This window comes from Anastrepha obliqua, chromosome 2 (genome assembly GCF_027943255.1).
Source record: "Anastrepha obliqua isolate idAnaObli1 chromosome 2, idAnaObli1_1.0, whole genome shotgun sequence".
Classification (NCBI taxonomy): domain Eukaryota; kingdom Metazoa; phylum Arthropoda; class Insecta; order Diptera; family Tephritidae; genus Anastrepha; species Anastrepha obliqua.
In genome coordinates this window covers 79328764-79348750 of record NC_072893.1, presented here as the reverse complement: position 1 = coordinate 79348750, position 19987 = coordinate 79328764, and the positions used below count along the sequence as shown (strand labels likewise).

Below are 19987 nucleotides of genomic sequence, written 5' to 3'. Positions count from 1 at the left end.
TGCCAAAATTTTTCTCCAAGAAAAGAATTAAATAAATAAATATAAAAATAATAAATAAACAGTTGAAAGAATTGCAAACAAATTGGTTTTCACTTCAAATGTTGCATTTGACAAGGATTGAAGATTTAAATGCAAAAAAAATTTATTTATTTATGATTTTGTTTATTATACCAACATTTATTTTACATAAAAAAAATTTCGAGTTCATATTTATTTTTTCCAAATATTATCCAAGCCCAAAGATTAACGAAAAGTTGCAATGAGTTGCCAAAATCAAATATATGTTTATTCAAAATAATAGCAGAAAAGTATTTTTATTTATTTATTTTGTATATATTTTTTAATTTTTTGTTTTTATTTTTCCATGGTTAATACTGCAACAAAAGCCAAATAACTCAAAATCTTACAGTTTGTAGCATTTTATAAAAATTTCAAAAAATTGTCATTTAAATTTCAAACTTTCTACAACTTTTTTAAATTTCCACAAAAAAAAAGTTTCAGCAAAATTTCAAATTTTCAAGCTGTATAAAATTTATAAAATTTTGAAAGTATGTCCATTAAGATTTCTAACTTTTTACGCGGAATATTTCGAAAAATTCAATTTTTGTGTGATTTGGGCCAGTTTAAAGTGACTGAAAATTCGCTTTTTTTATAATTATTCTTATTAACGTTGTTACGAATGCTTGAAACATTTTTATACGGATCAAATGTACATAATATGTAGTAAAAGAATTTTTTAAAAATAATCGGGATCCTTAAGCCACTTCAAGTCGAAAGTTTACTACCAAAATATCATGAGTAACTACACCTCTAAATTTTGCCAACAATTTTGATTAAAAAGTTTGAAATTGAGGTGCACGTTTTTCAGTTTTTTTTTTTTATTTGGAGCTATGCCTTGCAATTGGAATTTTGCATATTAAAATCTGGGTTAATAATAATTAAACAGATAATTGTTTGATCTTCCTCTCATCGAATTTTACATAGTATCGACTACGAGCCCATTTTTTGATTTATTAAATCAATTAATATATGAAGTGGAACATCTTACATTTGCAGTTTAATTTAGTTATAAATATTCTTTAATAATATTTTTTCAATGATTTTTGTTTTATTACTTCCTTGTTTTTATTTCAAATAACTTCCCAACAATAGTCTAATGGAGTCAAACACAGTTTCTAAGCGGCCAAATTATATCACCTGATTGCTGATTGTTAGATTTTCGAAGACAATGACTCTCCGCAATGTGGGAAATCAAAAAATCGGTTTACGTGGCGCAGCAATGCTACAATAAATTTGCTCAAGCAAAATCCATGCGAAATAGCAACTCACTTTGGAAATCAACTTCTTTATGATAACTAAATGTGAGGATTTTCCTACAGACAGATTTTCCGAAAGACGAAAATTTTCAGCTCCATCTAAGTGCATCTTCTCAGCTTTATTTTCGCGGAGAGGTACCCACTTTATATATGTCCGTATAAGGCATCATTTTATCATCTATTTTAGCTATCACCGTCGAAAAATCGATAGCCCCGAATCCTGATGGACTAACCTGTTGTATGTTTGTATAAATATTTAGTTGTCCTAATTTCGTATGTGATGCAGCAAATCTTTTGAAAGAAATTTGACTCCCCTTTAGTTTTTAATTTGGATATTCTTCTGATGGTTTTGGATAAAAAAAAAACTTAATTTTGAAAATATTATATAACTTCGCTTCAGGCAACCCTTTTTTACGCCGCTTTTGAATATTTTTTTTTGCAATTTTTAACAAAACTTTTTCGCTGTCTCTGTTCAAAAGTCACAAGCAACTATAGTATATACATCCATACATCTGTAGTTGCTCTTCGTTGTATTTTTACGGCCATAATAGCTTTACGCTTTACATGTTGCAACTTTATATGGGACATTGGGGTTAAACTGGTCACGCTGTCAATGCGGTCTGCCACTGATGACATTTTTCAGATCATCAGAGCCAGCACACACACACACACGTATACATAGTATAAAAACAAGCAAAAAATATGCGTTCTAAAATCCTATGCTACTAGCGCATACTACTCTTACCGCCCCCTAAACTTGGTTGACAGCGCGTATAAGTGATTTTTTCTTCTACTTTTTACAGCTTTTTTCTGTCATTCGTTGCACTCTTCTCCATTCAACATTTGTGGTACTTCAAATTGTCGCGTTCTACGTTCTACATTATTGTTTCTGCTGATGTTCTTAGCTAGGTTTTTTTGTTTTGTTCTGCCCTTTTTAGTTCACAGTTTTCTTTTTTTACCACTGTTTCGTCTGCTGGCTGCCACTTCCTCAGTCGCAAAAGTGCGAACAACTGCACAGAAGTTCATTAATCTCGTTATAAGTTCGTTCAGACATTTCGTATGTATAATCAATCAATGCGTAGCACTACGTAGTTTGCTCCGACAGTGCGTATGTGGCACGTATTTACTGGTACAAACCGCAAAAATACACACAGGCGGACATGGCACATATTCCCACTCGCAAGCCGTCCGTTCGTAGCTGCACATTGCAATGCCACTTCGGGGGGTAGCAGATAGTATTTTGTGTGGAAATATACTGTATTTAATGTATTGTTTTTCATGTCAGTGCCGATAGTGCGAATGGCATTGTTTGCAATGCTTCAGATAAGCGCTGTTCTGCACCACCCGCACCTTATTTTTGTTACTTTTTTGGTCTCTTGCCACCAGCTCTTGAATTTCGATGAATATTTGAGCATTCCTATGAGCATTATTTTTTCCGCGTAAAAATCTGAAGAGGTTTGCATTATTTTTATGCCAAGTTGTAGTTTTTGAGACGCGTCCTTAGACGGGTTGGCAAGTGTGTAGTTGCTAAAGAAGTGGCGGCTTACTGCTCGAACTTTGTTAGCGCAGCATTCCATCAATTCAACTATGCATTGATAAGCAGAATTTTATTGTGCTTTGTGTAATAAATATACTTTTATGGCATCATAAATGCATTGGCATTGGATCGATATGAATTTTTAGTTATGGCCCTTGAGAAACGGGCAAGGATATATGTGTGTATATATATACAAAACACTACAAAACGCAAAATTATATGTTAGTACATACATTCATGTGCATAAATCAAAATAGTTAAATTCAAATGAGATGACTACGAAGATTTGATATACTATTTATGCAAATTGGGGATCGTAATTTCTCTGAAGCATGAGATTTTACCTTTTTTTGTTTTGTTTTTTACTATTGGGAAGTCTTTAATAATATGTAAAAGGCATTATTGGATCAAGAGATTTCCAAAAGTTTACAAAATTTTGAGATATGGAAAATTTTAAAGATAGTTCTTTTAATACAATATTTTCATGACAATTAAATAGACTTATTTCATCAGGATTAAGCACTAAGAAATAAATTACAATAGCTCTTAAAGAAACTCCGAAGAAACTCCACAATTTTTTTTATTTATTCTTCATCCATTCGCTTATGCGTCGAGTTTATGAAATGTCGATTTTTACATAAGCGATTATCATAAATTTAGCAAAAAATCGGTTTATTTATATGTATACCTAAATTTGGTTTATTTTGATTAAAAATATATATATATAAAGGGTGTTTTTTTAGAGGTTAGGTTTTCAAGATGAAATAAAACGTATATAATTTAATGTTATGGCTAAGAATTTAGCTTTATTATAAAGATAAAGGTTCGCCATTATGTTTTAAAAACGATTTCGGGCAAGTGGCCGCCGCGGCTGGCTCGAATAAATTCCAGCCGAGAGGCCCAATTTTCGACCACTTTTTGCAGCAATTGGGGCCGTATGTCAGCAATAACTCGCCGAATATTCTCTTCCAAGACGTCAATCGTCTCGGGCTTATCTGCGTAGACAAGCGACTTCACATAGCCCCACAAGAAATAGTCCAGCGGTGTTATATCGCACGATCTTGGAGGCCACGCCACATGTCCACGGCGCGAGATAATGCGCTCACCAAAAGTTTCCTTCAATAAATCGATTGTTGCGTTGGCTGTATGGCATGTAGCGACGTCTTGTCGGAACCAAAGGTCGTCCATATCAACATCGTCCAATTCAGGCACGAAAAAGTCATTAATCATGGCTCTATAGCGCTCTCCATTGACTGTAACATTATGGCCGGCTTCATTTTTAAAGAAATATGGACCAATGATTCCCTCTGCCCATAGAGCACACCAAACAGTGACTTTTTGAGGATGTAATGGCGTCTCAGCAATGGCTTGTGGATTATGTTCACTCCAAATGCGACAATTTTGCTTATTGACATACCCATTCAACCAAAAGTGAGCTTCATCGCTGAACAAAATTTTCTTCGATGCGTCGCGCGAACCGAACCATTATTTTCGTAATAAATTTGCACGATTTGCAAACATTGTTCAGGTGTAAGTCTATTCATTATGAAATGGCAAACCAAACTGAGCATAAATCAAGTGACAGCGGTCAAAAAGACCATCTACGAAAAAAGTAGTGCCAACTTGAAAACCTAACCTCTAAAAAAAACACCTTTTATATATCTATATATATATATGTATATAATTTTCGAGATCTATTAGACATTGAAAATCTTAATGCAGCATTTCTTAACATTTAACATTTAAGATTTTTTTTTTTAATTTTTTTTCGTATGAAATGTACTTTTTAAGAAATCTAAATATGCATTGGAAAATTTAATGAAGAGTTTTTATAAGTGAGATATATTCGATTCTTTTTGACATTTAATGGACTATGAATAAGTTCCTTGCGGTTTTACAACAGATGGCGTAACTTGATTATTATTCCATCGATCCACATTTCCAAACATTCATTGGAGAGCTACTGTCGTAAGGCACAAACGTCAGTATAAGTTTTTTATTTGAAGCGTAAACAACAATATTTTTACCACACTTGAAAATGTCGAATTTCGTGCCAAATAATGTGTTTTTGCGGGGAATTCTTCTTCATTATTTTAATATGAAGAAAAAAGCAGCCGAAAGTCATCGTATCTTGGTGGAAGTTTATGGTGAGCATGCTCTAGCTGAGCGAACGTGCCAGAAGTGGTTTGCACGCTTTAAAAGTGGTGATTTTGGCTTGGAAGACGAAGAACGCGAGGGTGCGCCGCCAAAGTTCATGGATACCGAATTGGAGGAATTGCTCGATCAAGATCCGGCTCAAACGCAAGAAGAGGTTGCAAAAACTTTGGGAGTTGATCAATCAACCATTTCCAAACGTTTAAAAGCCATGGGAATGATCCGAAAGGTAGGCCATTGGGTGCCGTATGAATTGAAGCCAAGAGACGTTGAACGCCGTTTTATGGCATGCGAACAACTGCTTCAACGGCACAAAAGAAAGGGTTTTTTGCATCGAATTGTGACTGGCGATGAAAAGTGGGTCCATTACGACAATCCAAAACGTCGGGCAACGTATGGATACCCTGGCCATGCTTCAACATCGACGTCGGCGCAGAATATTCATGGCCTGAAGGTTATGCTGTGTATCTGGTGGGACCAGCTGGGTGTTGTGTATTATGAGCTACTGAAACCGAATGAAACGATTACGGGGGATGTCTACCGACGACAATTGATGCGTTTGAGCCGAGCACTGCGAGAAAAACGGCCGCAATACGCCGATAGACACGACAAAGTTATTTTGCAACATGACAATGCTCGGCCACATGTTGCACAAGTGGTCAAAACATACTTAGAAACGCTCAAATGGGATGTCCTACCCCACCCGCCGTATAGTCCAGACCTTGCGCCATCCGATTACTATCTCTTCCGATCGATGCAACATGGCCTGGCTGACCAGCACTTCCGTAATTACGATGAAGTCAAAAAATGGATCGATTCGTGGTTTGCGGCAAAACCGACCGAATTTTTCACAAAGGGAATCCGTGAATTGCCAGAAAGATGGGAAAAAGTAGTAGTAAGCGATGGACAATACTTTGAATATTAAATTTGTAACCACTTTACGTCAATAAAGTTTCAAATTTCGAAAAAAAACCGCACGAACTTAATCATAGTCCTATTACATAAAATTTTTTTAGGTTAAAATATACTCTTTAACAAATTTCTATTTACATTGAAAATTTTGATAAAGAATTTTTTTAAGTAAGAGATTTTCGATTTCTTTGCACATTTAAACTTTTTTTTCAAGTTTTATACTCTTTAAAACATTTTATTTTTTTGGTTTTTTTTTTTTTGACATTTTGAGGGAACAATTTTTTTTCCTTCCTAGTTCAATCCAATTTTACACTGGACTCTTCTGCTACTGTGTCAGGACAACTTGCAGAAATTGTCGAATATTAAATATTATTTTCCTTTGACATTTTTTGGTTTTATAACTCTTATAAATCTTTCGTATGGCAACCAAAATTAACTACTTGCATGCGAAGTCAGAGGAATAATTGGAGAAGAAGAAATTGCCTTCTTCACTAAGTAGAAGGGACTATAGGTAGCTGGTTGGACTGATGACGGGCCACTTTCTATGGGCAAAGCACATGGAAAAGGTGGGTATCTCAGACAGTGCACTCTATCCAGCATGTGGAAAAGAAGATGAGACGGCGGACCGCTTTCTGTGCGTCTGCCCGGCCTTCGTTCGAATCAGGTTTGAGGCCTTTGGCACCGATGGGTTAAGATGCGACCATCTTGGCTCCTTGGCACCACAAGATCTACTTAGATTCCTTCGGAGGTCGAGTAGATTTAAAGAAAATTAAAAAGGTAACCCGAATGTAGTACAATGTACTTAGTTGTGTCTGAGTGCTGTACTTGCTAATCTGTCCCGACGAAAAAAACCGAGGAATAAGAACTGCTTTATTTTGTAGTGCGATGCAATATACTATTGTACATACAGTAAATTCTTTCTTAAAACCAAATATATATATTTTATTTGTATTAGGTGCGCATCTAAGTTCCCGCTGTTTGTCAATAGATGCCGCCAGCAGTGTGTACTAGGCGATTCTAACATAACCTAAACATCATAAACCAAGCTTAGACATATGGTAAACAACCTGCTTCGACACATTAGTGATTTTGTTCGGTGTCATATACTTTTGGTTTTGTGAAAATGTCTGATTTTGTGCCGAATAATCGTCATTTGCGGCGGCTACAAAAAGTTTATAGAGATGCTGTTTTGAGTGAAACAACGTGCCGAAATTGGTTCTGTCGCTTCAAAGACGGTGATTTTAATGTTAACGACCGTCCGTTCGAAGACACTGAATTGGAGGCATTGCTCAATGAGGATCCGTGTCAAACGCAAAAAGAGCTTTCTTCAGTAGTAGGAGTTACCCGTTAATCCATTTCCAAGCGATTGCATGCTTTGGGAATGATTCAGAAACAGGGGACTTGGGTTCCGTATGAATTGAAGACAAGAGACGTTGAACGCCGTTTTATGGCATGCGAACAACTGCTTCAACGGCACAAAAGAAAGGGTTTTGTTCATCGCATTGTGGCGGGTGATGAAAAATGAATTCATTACAGCAATTCAAAGAAAAGAAAGTCATGGGGACTGCCCGGTCATGCTTCTACGTCGTCGCCTTGGCCGAATATTCACGCTGTGAAGGTTATGATATGTATTTGGTGGGCCCAAGTTGGTATTATTTATTATGAACTGTTAAAACCAAGCGAAACCATCACTGAAGATCAATATCGACTTCAGTTGATACGATTCAGCCGAGCATTGCGCGAGAAGCGACCGCAATGCGCGGAGAGGCATGGAAAAGTGATTTTACTTCATGCCAATGCTCGACCTCACGTTGCCAAACCCGTTAAAACCTACCTGGAAACACTGAATTGGGAAATTCTATCCCACCCGCCATATTCTCCAGATATTGCGCCGTCCGATTATCACCTGTTCCGATCGATGGCACATGGTCTAGCTCACCAGCAGTTTCATTCATATGAAGACATCAAAAAATGGCTTGATATCCACGCCTCAAAATTTTAACAGTTTTACCGCGACGGTATACGAGATCTACCAGAAAGTTGAGAAAAAGTAGTAGGTAGCGATGGGCAATACTTTCAATGATTCACTTGTAACCATATTTTCAGAATAAAATTGCTTTTTTATCAAAAGAAGAGCAAGAACTTAGTTTCGCGCTAATATTATATAACTTTACATATTGTGTATATAGTATTGATGATTTCTTTTAGTATAATTGCTTTAACCAGTAAGTTAAAGGCGAGATCAAAACGTCTCAAGTAATTATGATATGTCCTTCAAAACACTTCAACATAGTCCTATCTGGCTAATCCTTTTTACTTGAGTAATGGATCTCATTAATTGAATATCGTGCTTTGCTTAGCACAACATGTTTTGTAAGTTTTCATGAAGCCATTCAGCTCAGCGCGGCACGAAAAATGAACCAACCACATCGGGAACTCCAAGATTCAACAGCCGCTGTATTTGATTATTTCTTTCCCTGTTCCCAAATATGAAGTATGTACTTCGATTGATAATGTACGGATTTATCTTATTGAAAATTGTTTCCTTTACTATCTCGTGCATACAATAAAGCATATTTAGTTCCCCTTAGTGTAGGCAAAGCATGTTAAGTCGGTGAAAGACCAAAGTGAAGAAAAAGTGTTTTCTAATACATAGTTGTCGCCCCTCGGCAGGCAATAACAAACCTATTTCTGCCACGAAAAAGCTCCTCATAAAAACCATCTGCCGTTGTTAGGCGGCTTAAAACTATAGGTCCCTCCATTTGTGGATTTATATCAAGAAGCACTAGAAGAAGGAGCTCGGTCAAATAACCCATAAAGTTAAAAACGTGGACTTAGAAGTAAACCAATTTTTTTTAAATAATCTTTAAAATCGAATATCTAAATTCAAACTATGCCAATATCAATGGTTAAGTTTTGGACATAATGTCACATAACCAAATTAATTAGAACCCAAATAATAATGTCCACAAGTATATAGAACCGTTTTTAAATTTGAATAAATCGTGAATTTCTTTTTTTCGTACAGCTTAGAAGGCTTTAAATTCGAGCATGCCCATTTAAATACTCGTTCGGTTCTTATTAAAACTTAGTGACGCTTATTGAATTACAAATCTAAATGTGGTTTATGAATGGTATGTAGTTTACAACTAACTGTGAATTGCTATAGACACAACTTTGGCATTAACTTTCAACTGAAATTGCGTTTCGCAACCAAAATGTAACTCAAAATACTCGTCAAAACTATTTGCGCAAATTGTTGTATTTGTGCTTGGAAATGCGCGCTTTTAGCTTATCCCGCTATTCACTTACAACAGACGCCAATTCCACAAGCACACAATCAACTAACTTCTAACCAAACCATTTCAGCTATTTCGGCTGTAGTCCGAAAGCTGGCGACATTTGTTTGATAAATATGGCACTCAATGTGGCTTAAATGTCTGCCGCGGCTGCGAATAAAAGTAAAAGAGTGAATTGTAACTTTGTGTTGTGCATGAATGAGTGTTTTTGTGTGTGTGGATTTGCGCTTCTAAGCGCGCGAAACGTCTAAAGTAGTTTCTTTCCGGCAGAACATTCGGTTATTCTGAGACTAGTCACAAAGGAACATGCGTCTACAGCCACTTTTTATCTGTTTACTTGAAATGCTTGAGCACGTTCTATCAAGAGACCAAATGTGCCCTTTGCTGACCGAATGGATATGAAGTAAGACTAGTTGTTTTCGAAATTCTAAATTCAGATCTATTTAAGAGATCACTTAAGATTTTTGAATAAACCACATAAACGTGAGTGATCGTACTCGAACCAGTACATTCAGAATCGCAAACTGTAGTCTTCACAATAGGATGCCATTATCGTCATGCGGAAAACAATTGTTCTTTGCATTTTGTTCTCCGTTCTGATGCTTTCAAAGTTCGAAAAAATTATTCGAAATTGTCGAATTAATACCCAATTGTATATTACCTCGTGGAGACTAATCTGTGCATACTCGCTTTAGATATCAGTCGCATCATTTTTCCCAGGGTAAAGTTCTCAAACACGTATATACATTTATACTTACTATATATGTATGTATGAATGTGCTTCTCCACTATTTGAAGTCTTGCTCTGCAAGAATTGCATTTGTTAGCAACGCAGCAGCGCCATCAGTTGTGGTTGCATGGTTAATATATAGGTATTTGTAAGTAAACTACTATATGTGTGTGTGTATGTGAATATAGGAACGCTTGACAGCAAATCTGTTGGAACATTATCAAGAATATGATTTAGTTGAAGTAAAATATCAGTCAGTTTCCTTTCGACTGCTGCCAATGAGGATGCCACAGCAGAACTTGGAAAAATACTTGTAGCCAACTGGTTGAGGAAGTAAGAAACGAGATGAATAGACAGCGGCAATAGCAGCAGCTGAGGTCATTGAATTCACTTTTTTTTACTTGTAGTCACATGCTGCTGAACAAAAAGAAAAGTTTGGCAAACCGCTACATATTTATGCAGCTCTCTGTGTGTGCTGTATGCACTTATATACATTTCTATCTATATGTGGTGCTTTCTAAATTGTCTATTTTTTAGCTACTAAAATGAAGAAGAAGCCAAAAGTGTAGGGCACTTAGTCCACTCAAGGGTCATTCACAGTTGCTGTTCTTACAAAGACACGCACGCACATTTTAAATCCAGATATCACATTTGGAATATGAGAAGGCGTCGCACACGGAACAATAGGCGCTTGCCAACCATTGGACAACAGCAGGTTTGGCTAATTTTGGAAAGACATGAATGCTTATGGCTACATTAATGCGTATAGATATGTGCAGAGAAAGCACTCCGAATTGACATTTAGATTTGAGATAAAGTTAAAGTTAATTAGGAAAGTACTGAGTACTAAAATTCAAATTATGTATGTATCTATAGATCGACTTGCGTCCTAAACGCATAAACCGATCGTAACCAAATTTGAAACACGAACTGGATACCTTACCGGGATGGTCATAGGCTAAAAAATATTTTGATATATATAGGGGGCGTGGCACCTCCCATACAAATGGAGTTTTTAACAGTCCGTATTTCTGAAAGTATTTACGTTAGACTACTGAAATTTGGTAAGGGGTTATATGACATTAATCCTTACCACATCCATAAAAACTGCGTATAACGAAAAAGGGGGTGTGGCACCTCCCATACAACTGGAATTTTTAACGGTCCGTATTTCTGGAAGTATTTACGTTAGACTACTGGAATTTGGTAAGGGGTTATATGACATTAATCCTTACCACATCCACAAAAACTGCGTATAACTAAAGAGGGGGCGTGGCACCTCCCATGCAAATGGATTTTTTAACAGTCCGTATTTCTGGAAGTATTTACGTTAGACTACTGAAATTTGGTAAGGGGTTATATGACATTAATCCTTACCACATCCACAAAAACTGCGTATAACTAAAGAGGGGGCGTGGCACCTCCCATGCAAATGGATTTTTTAACAATCCGTATTTCTGGAAGTATTTACGTTAGGCTACTGGAATTTGGTAAGGGGTTATATGACATTAATCCTTACCACATCCAGAAAAACTGCGTATAACGAAAAGGGGGGCATGGCACCTCCCATACAACTGGAATTTTTTATAGTCCATATCTCTAGAAATATTTAGGCTAGACCAATGAAATTTGGGAAGGGGTTATATGAGGTTAATTCCTAACACCTCCAAGAAAACTAAGAAAAACGAAAAAGGGGGCTTGGCACCTCCCATATAAATGCAATTTTTCATTGTCCATATCTCCGGAAGTATTTGGGCTAGACAACTGAAATTTGGTAAGAGATTATATAAGGTTAATACCTGCAGGTGCAGATGAAAACTGGTGATAGCTAGAAATGGGGCGTGACACCTCCTATACAAATGGGATTTTTCATACTGCATATTACTGGACGCATTTATGGTAGAATACCAAAAATTGTTAAAAAGTTTAATGAAGTTAGTATTTAGTACTCCTAGAAAAAATATGAGCTTAGAGAAAAATGGGGGTTAGACCATTTGATATAGAAACGAATTTATATTATCAACGATAGAGGTTACGGATCAAAAAGTCGCGTACGAAACTATTCAAGGAATGATTATTGAAAATAAGGGAGGATTACCCTTTTGTGTGGCGGACGAACAGCTCACTCAGCTTTTAAGTTACCAGTGTCTATGCAAATATCTGACACACCGATGTGCAATATAAGCAAAAACTCAGGTCAAGGTAGGGTTCTAAAGACATGTAAGCTAATCGTGTGGGATGAGTGCACAATGGCCCATAAAAAGTCGCTGGAAGCTTTAGACCGATCTCTGAGAGACTTGAGAGGTAATGATCAACCCATGAGTGGTGCCTTACTCTTAATGGCAGGGGATTTTCGACAAATTCTTCCAGTTATTCCGAAAGGAACCGCCGCAGATGAAGTGAATGCCTGCTTAAAATCGTCATACCTATGGGACTACGTTCAAAAATTGACTCTTTCTACAAATATGAGAGCACATTTGGGAGGAGATGCTTCAGCAGAAGTTTTTTCTGAACAACTACTTACAATAGGCAATGGAAAAATACCAGTTTCTTTACCACCAAATTTAATTTCTTTTCCTCCAGGTTTTTGTCAACTTATGTTATCAGCCGATGCTTTGATAGAAAGGGTAGTTCCAAATATTTCAGCCAATCACACAAACTATAGATGGCTTTGAGAAAGGGCAATTTTGGCACCTAAGAATGACGATGTAAATGTCATTAATTCCAAAATTCAAGAAATACTACCAGGAACTGTCACAACTTATCATTCCATTGACACAGTCGTCGAAGAATCCCAGGCTGTTCATTATCCCGTTGAGTTTCTTAACTCCTTGGACCCATCAGGAATTCCTCCTCATCGACTGATGCTTAAAAAGGGGGCCATGATAATTATGCTGCGTAATTTGGATCCTCCACGTTTATGCAATGGCACAAGGCTAATCATCACGAAACTTTTACCGAATGTTATAGAAGCTATGGTTTTATCAGGAAATTTTGAAAACCACAAAGTTTTCATACCAAGAATTCCAATGATACCGACGGATAACCTTTCAATTTTAAACGCCTCCAATTTCCTATTAGACTGGCTTTCGCAATGTCCATAAGTAAAGCTCAGGGACAATCATTAGCTGTAGTAGGAGTCAATCTAACCAACTCATGTTTTACCCATGGCCAATTATATGTAGCCTGCTCCAGAGTTGTCGCACCGAAAAACATTTTTATTTATACTCAAAATAATATAACAAAAAATGTCGTACATCCGATCGTTTTAAATAATACCTAAACTGACTTAAAAAAGTTAAAGTTGTTTTATTTACATTGCATACTTTTTGATAGAAATGTGGGGTGAAACCCACGGGTATAAGCTAGTGTTTTATAAAAGCAAAGTCAATTGAAGAAAACAACATTCACGGCAAAATAAACAGATGAAAAAGTTACAAATTATTAAAATTTGCTGGTCTTATTACACTACAATGAAACCATCAACCAAACCTGGTTCTTAACTCCAGGCATGAAACACCAAAAATGGAAAACGTTTTTTTCTAATAGTGGTCGCTCCTTGGCAGGCAATGACAAAACTCCGAATGTATTTCTGTTATGAAGAAGCTCATGTCCATCCGCCCTTCTGCCTTTCAGACGCGGCATAAAACTGTAGCGAAAATAAATTTTTGGAAAAAAAATGGAGTTTGCATGTATAAGGAAATAATAATAATAATACCAATGAAAAATCTAGAGTATTATTTTGCACAGAAATCAATTTTATGCTCTCAGCAAAAGCTTTTAAACACTCGGTACATGACGTTTTAGTCATTTGTCGCGTAGATGATAAAAAATAGCTTAAATTTTCCTTAATTATTATTGACATTTCTTTGTTATTGTGTTCTTTATCTTCATCAATTGTTTCTAGCGCACCTTGCATATTTTGTCGAAAATTATCAGAAAGTATAATATTTCTTAAGAACATAAATTTGCACTTAACGAACCAAACCTTACCCAATTTCATCAAGGAAATGAACATCGTAAATTTTTAATTTTTCTTCTGCACAAAATTCTTGACTTATTCATATTAAATAAAAAAATCAAAACTCACAAATGAAATCTTCAATACTGGTTAGTAAAAGGCACTCGCAAACATTATTCGTTTTTTCAAGAACGGCACTTACAAGCAACCAACGCAGCAGCTACAAGTCTGCAGATTAATGTAACGTAGCGAAAAATAAGAACAAAACAATGAAAGAAAATTACAGTAATGAGTAAATTATATCCAAAATCGACGAAGTGACGAAGAATTTATTAAACTATTAACCTATTAAAAAATCTAAAATACTATATTATTAAAAAAAGTTAACTAATAAGAGCTTAATTTTTGTCAATTCTTTTTTCAGAAGAATTAAATAAATTTTATTGAATCTTTATTGATTTTGTGGCAAAAAGAGGATCCAAACGCGATTCTAAAAAAATTTGATGAAATTTGAATAAATATTAAAAAATCAATAAATAACAAATACTTGAATTAAATATAAACTTCGTTTTCTTTTGTGTGATTAAAAAAAATTGATGGAATTTAAATAAATTATTATTTCTTAATTATTATTAAAACAATTTTTCTTAACATAATTACCAAAAAAAATTTTAATAAATATTACTCAATAAAAGATCTTTGCCTTAATTTAAAAGAAAACAGGACCAAACTAAACTTAAAAAAATTGACGATTTTCTCTGGTGTCATACAAATTTTGTAATTATTGTGAAAAAAAAATGTATGGAAGAAACTACTCAGTAGCCAAATTAAAAATTGGTACTTGAATTTTGCTCGGACTTTTAAAATCCAATTAAAATGCAAAGTTTTAAATTGCCGAAAGAAGTGTATTTCATTAAAAGTAGTAAAATTATCTGACTTGATTAAGCTGAAAAATTTTAATATTTTAAACTTAAAAGTACAGTACAATCCGGGATGAAAGAGTGCCGACTTAACTCAACTCTTTGGTTGAGGGAATATCAAATTTCTTGCACTGCGTACTGTGTAGAGTGAACACATAATAACCGAATATTAAGTAAAGTGAACAAATATTAAGAGTTGTATGAAGAGCTGCAAAGAAGTGCCGTAAAACAAAAAAGGAACAACTCAAAATTAATTTTTGGAAAAAAAAATTTAAATAGATGCGATATAAGATTTTAAATGAATTTATTTATTTATGGAGCGAATTAATTTTAATTGCCTTCAAACTTCTGATATGAGCTCTATGTGGGTTGAATGAAAATATATGCGTCAATTATCTCATGCAGTTTGTACCTTCTCCTCTTATATTCCGTCAAGGGAAGAGTAGACGAGGGGCTATACTTGGGGAAAGGACCTGGTGAACTTGTTCACGGATAAATCGAAGTTATAAGGAAGGTTTGGCGGAGGAGTCTTTTGCGAAGAGCTCCCCATCAGACTAAAATTCAGGTTACCGTACCACTGCAGTATGTTCCAGCAGACAAGCGGCAATAAGGGTCCTCGGGTCAGTGACGGTGCTTTCGAAACTGGTCGAGGAATGCTTGACCTCACTTTCGACTGCGTCCGAATTCTTTGACATAAGCCTCATCTGGGTTCCTGGTCACCGCGACATTGCGGGAAAATGTGATGCAGATGAGCTGGCCAGACAAGGGACATGTGAGGGGATTTCCCTTCCCATGCTGTGAGACTTGGAATCACCTCGGGTCCTTTTTTCGCTGCATGTATGGAGGATGAGGTGGAATCACCTCAGCACCTTTTCCTTAGCTGCCCTGCTGTGGCGGGGCTAAGATCCAGGCATCCAGGATGAATTTCATCAGCAGCACAAGACGGTTGACGCAAACGCAGCATAGTCATCGTTCGTAATCCACACGCTCCTAACCATCCCAGCACTACCTCTCCCCGCCATCTCCCTGTATCCAGTCGGCCTTTCTCTTCCACCTCACCACCTTCATAATGGTATCACAAAGAACGAATCCATTTTTTCCCTCGTCCAAGTGTGCTCATTCCTTAGGCAACCATACCAACCTAAACTAACCTAACTTCTGATAGTAATGGGTACTTGACGTGCTCCTCCCCCCATTTGTGTTGTGCATCTTGATGTTGTTCCACATGGAGGGATCAAAGTTTTAAGTCTACTTCGAACGGCAAATGATTTTTTATGAGGAGCCTTTTCATGGCATAAATACATCCCATTGCCTGCCGAGGGGCGACCGCTATTAGAAAAAAACGTCACGCACCAATCATTCGGCCAAGCCGGCCCCCATTGATATCAATTGTAAAAAGATTTTACCTATCACTTTAAAAGTGAGCTTTAAAATAAGCAGCAAAACCATTTATATTTGCTGGTTAGCATTCGCTCCCACTTACGACCAACTGTGACGAGGCACATTGCTTATTTGACTACTTTAAATAATCGCCATACTTAACTTGCCTACGCTTTACGTCTCTGTGGACAACAGAGAAATTATCTAAGGTGCTCACAAATATGCGTACAGTCATTTAGGCATAAAAATAATCAAACTCATGTTACAAGTTTAATATATAAATTTCTATGGCCATTTGGACATAAATAAAGAAAACAGCAAAAAATACGAAATTAAATCCTAAATATTTCAGAATTCCATCGCAGAAAATGAATTTTTGAAGAGGGTAAATATGTAGTAAGAAGGCGATGAGTAGGGCAATCAGTTAGTACCCTAAATTGGAAACCAGAAGGAGGGCTAAATCAAATCTAAAATTCATTACGGAATGTATACACACGCAATAATTCAAGATAAAACGGAAACTGCAAGAAACGTGGCGTAAAAGCGGCTTAGAACACTCGCAGAGCAATCACAATCAATGAGAAGCGGTGGTACAAGGTGGCGCAACAGTATGACGCTTTTCGAAATCGTAAAGATCTTGCCGTAACGCAGGTAACAGTAAATAAATGTATTATGTTTCAAAAAAGGGAGGAAATGCTACCAAAGCGTTTAAAAATTCTGTCAACCTTCTTGCGGCATAATTTGTTAGTGGTTTTGAACGGTGCACAGTGCGGCCGATTCCCGAAAAGCTGGCCAAAACTCAAAAAAATTAAGTAATTGATTCAAAATTTCTTACTCGGGGGTTGTCGGGGTCGCTGATTACGAATTTGATCTTAAAATTTTGAAAATCCACCCCCTTCCACCCCTATTGGCCACCCCCTCACGTGAAATAGCGTATATTCAAGAACATAATCAAGATGCATGTAAATTTATATGTTTTCGGGGTCGCAAGGTAGCAAATGGTAGCAGCTGAATCTTGTTTTATTCAGTAACCATTACTTTTTTAAGTAACCTTTAATAGGTTTCAAAGCAGCATATGACGGCGTTGTATTACTATACAGTTTGAAAACTCAAATTTTATAAAAAAAAATTGCAAAAAATGTATCTACGTATTGCTGCAGCTAAAAATTTTGTGTCGCGGTATTGATATGTACTAAAGATTTCTCGTATTTTACTAACCTTCCGAAGATGATTCCATTTGGTTTTGTTCAATTTACTCCATTACAAATTCTTTCAAATGTGTACAACTTTCACTATTCATCGACAGTAATACGATGCTCAAACGAAGGCCACGTTGCGACTGAAAATACAGAGGATACTTAGGGTACAGGACGTTGCTATGAACGGTTTTCACTACTCAAGGCATTACTATAGCCAACCCAAAGACAAAAAAACTCTATCTAGAAACTTTTTTTTTCGACTTTTGGCCAGCTTTTTGGGAATCGGCCGCACTGTGCGGTATGACGTCTGTTGTACAAGCACTTTGACGTATAAAAAGTTCATTTAAATATATTTAGTCAAGACATGATCAGAAATCATTCAGATGGCTCCAAATCATCGGATCAATTCAGATCATCCAAACTGTTATTATGTCGGGAAAAACCATCAACACAAAGGTGAGAACACAATTGGCTTTTTCACGCTGGTCCCTTCAGTTCTTCTTTACTAAAGATGAAAGCTGAAACATGAGAAATTCTAATTTATTTTAAATAAATATATGAAATAAAAAAAATATATTATTTTTAATTTTTTGCATCACAGCAAAATAAACCGCACAACACATTTTGCACCACCTTGTGCAAAGTAAATCAAGGCAATTATATATGTGTAACGGTAAATGTTCACCAGCACGCAAATGTTATTTATGACTCAAAGGAATCGTACTAAAGTATTGTTGCAACAAACTACTCAACAGTTGCATACTTACACATATATAATACAGCCAAATTGGAAAACTGAGCAACTCTTTTATTTATTTAATTGATGATATGAATCTTTCTCACTTTTCCAATGAAGGATTTTCCAAATAATCAAATTATTTTCGTGTGTATTAAGAATTCTTATTTTGTCTACTTATTTTATTTAGTTTAACACTGGAGAATAACCAGTAGGCCACAAGATTTCACGATAGAGCTCTCATTTGAATCCTGTAACGTTAACTAAAATTTATTCCTACTTGTGATATTGTTCCAACACTAGATTACAACACACAACCCGCTTTCTTAACAACTGTACGCAGAAGAGTCCTCCCCCGCGAGATACGATAATACAAATTACAAAGGAATGATTTAATTCGTGCTACCCTTCAGAATAAATTTCCCGTGGCGTTGTATATTCTTATGAGATGAAACAACCAATTATTTTGTCAGTAGATTAAATCCGAATAGGCCGGGCGTGGACAAAGAGAAAAATAAAATCGAAATTGACAGTGTTATGTAAATGAAAGTGATGTTTTTTGTATAAATTGCTAATGGGACTTTTAAAACTAATTGTGTTGAAAAACTTCTTCACTGAAGCACTAATTAATCTAATTTTGGAGAAGTGTGCAGATATTCGAATTTTTTTCAAAATCATGTCTACTCACTTCATAAATAGAGCTTTGAGTAAAACGTAATGCACCCGTGCCGACCCGTTCTAATAAGCGGAAATTTCGCAAAGTTTTATCAATACTAAACTTCTTTCCTAATGAGTTCCAGCTTTGGTAAAATGCCACAGATATATTGTACTATATTTTTTTTTCTTACACTTATAACTCAATTAATTTATCTACATACATCAGTTTTATGTCGCAAAAGCAACAATCAATACAAAATTTCCCATATTTTAAATAATCATTTTGTACAATTTTATTTAAAAATATTATACATGAATGGTTTTTTAAAGAACTATGCCCATGTCATTTAGAAAAACGCCGTTTTGAATTTTTCAAATTTGATTGCCATTAGCCATTTCTGTGCAGGAAAATTCGTTCACCGCGCCTCCGGTTTCGCTTGTTGCGCCTGGCTCGCTGTTTACGTTCTAGTTGTTTTAGTCTCTGTGCTTCAGCCTTTCTTCTCCTTTTTCTAGCAGCTCGTTGCCTCCTTGCATTTGCGGCCCGTCTTCTTCTCCTTGCGGCACGTCTTCTACGTCTTGCGGCGGCGCTATTACTATTTGAAGCAACTGTTGTTGTAGTGGTAGTTGAAGTTGTTGTTGTCGTTGTTGTTGTTGTGTCGTTCGACGTTGAAGTTGAAGTTGAATTAGTGGTTGCGGCCTTCGATTCGGGCAAATTTGTGATCACCACAAATAAAACACCCAACAAAGCTAAACGTAGAAGTGTCATGTCTCTAATCGACTAGCTTCCAAATCTAGTCAATATTCGACTATGTTTTTGCATCGGAGCACCATGTCTTTTATACTAAAATATCTCCCAATACTTTAATATTCTTACGAGCACTACTTAATGTATGCGGAAATATATTTCATGGTATTTCACAAAATTAAACCTGTCTTTAAGAAACAATGTGATAAAGTGAGGCCTTTTCGGCCTACTCCAGTACCGAAGAGACATCAGCTTTCCTTGTTTAACGGCAGACAAGGTTATGTTAGTAGGGCACATAGCCCTAAGCTACCAAATATAATTATTAACATGTAAAACTAACATATGTATATACATATTTACATATACATAAATACAAACATGGTTTTCAAGCATTAAATTTATTGTTTGTTTGCATATGTAACTAATCAACAAATTCGGCGA

General features: G+C 36.0%; 1 protein-coding gene across 1 annotated transcript; it reads right to left on the bottom strand.

The window, feature by feature from the left end:
- Positions 1-19189: 19189 nt before the first annotated feature.
- Positions 19190-19567, bottom strand: LOC129238228 (ELMO domain-containing protein C-like). The gene has a single exon (XM_054873269.1). It carries the CDS (start codon positions 19565-19567, stop codon positions 19190-19192), a length of 378 nt encoding a protein of 125 aa, XP_054729244.1.
- Positions 19568-19987: the final 420 nt, after the last annotated feature.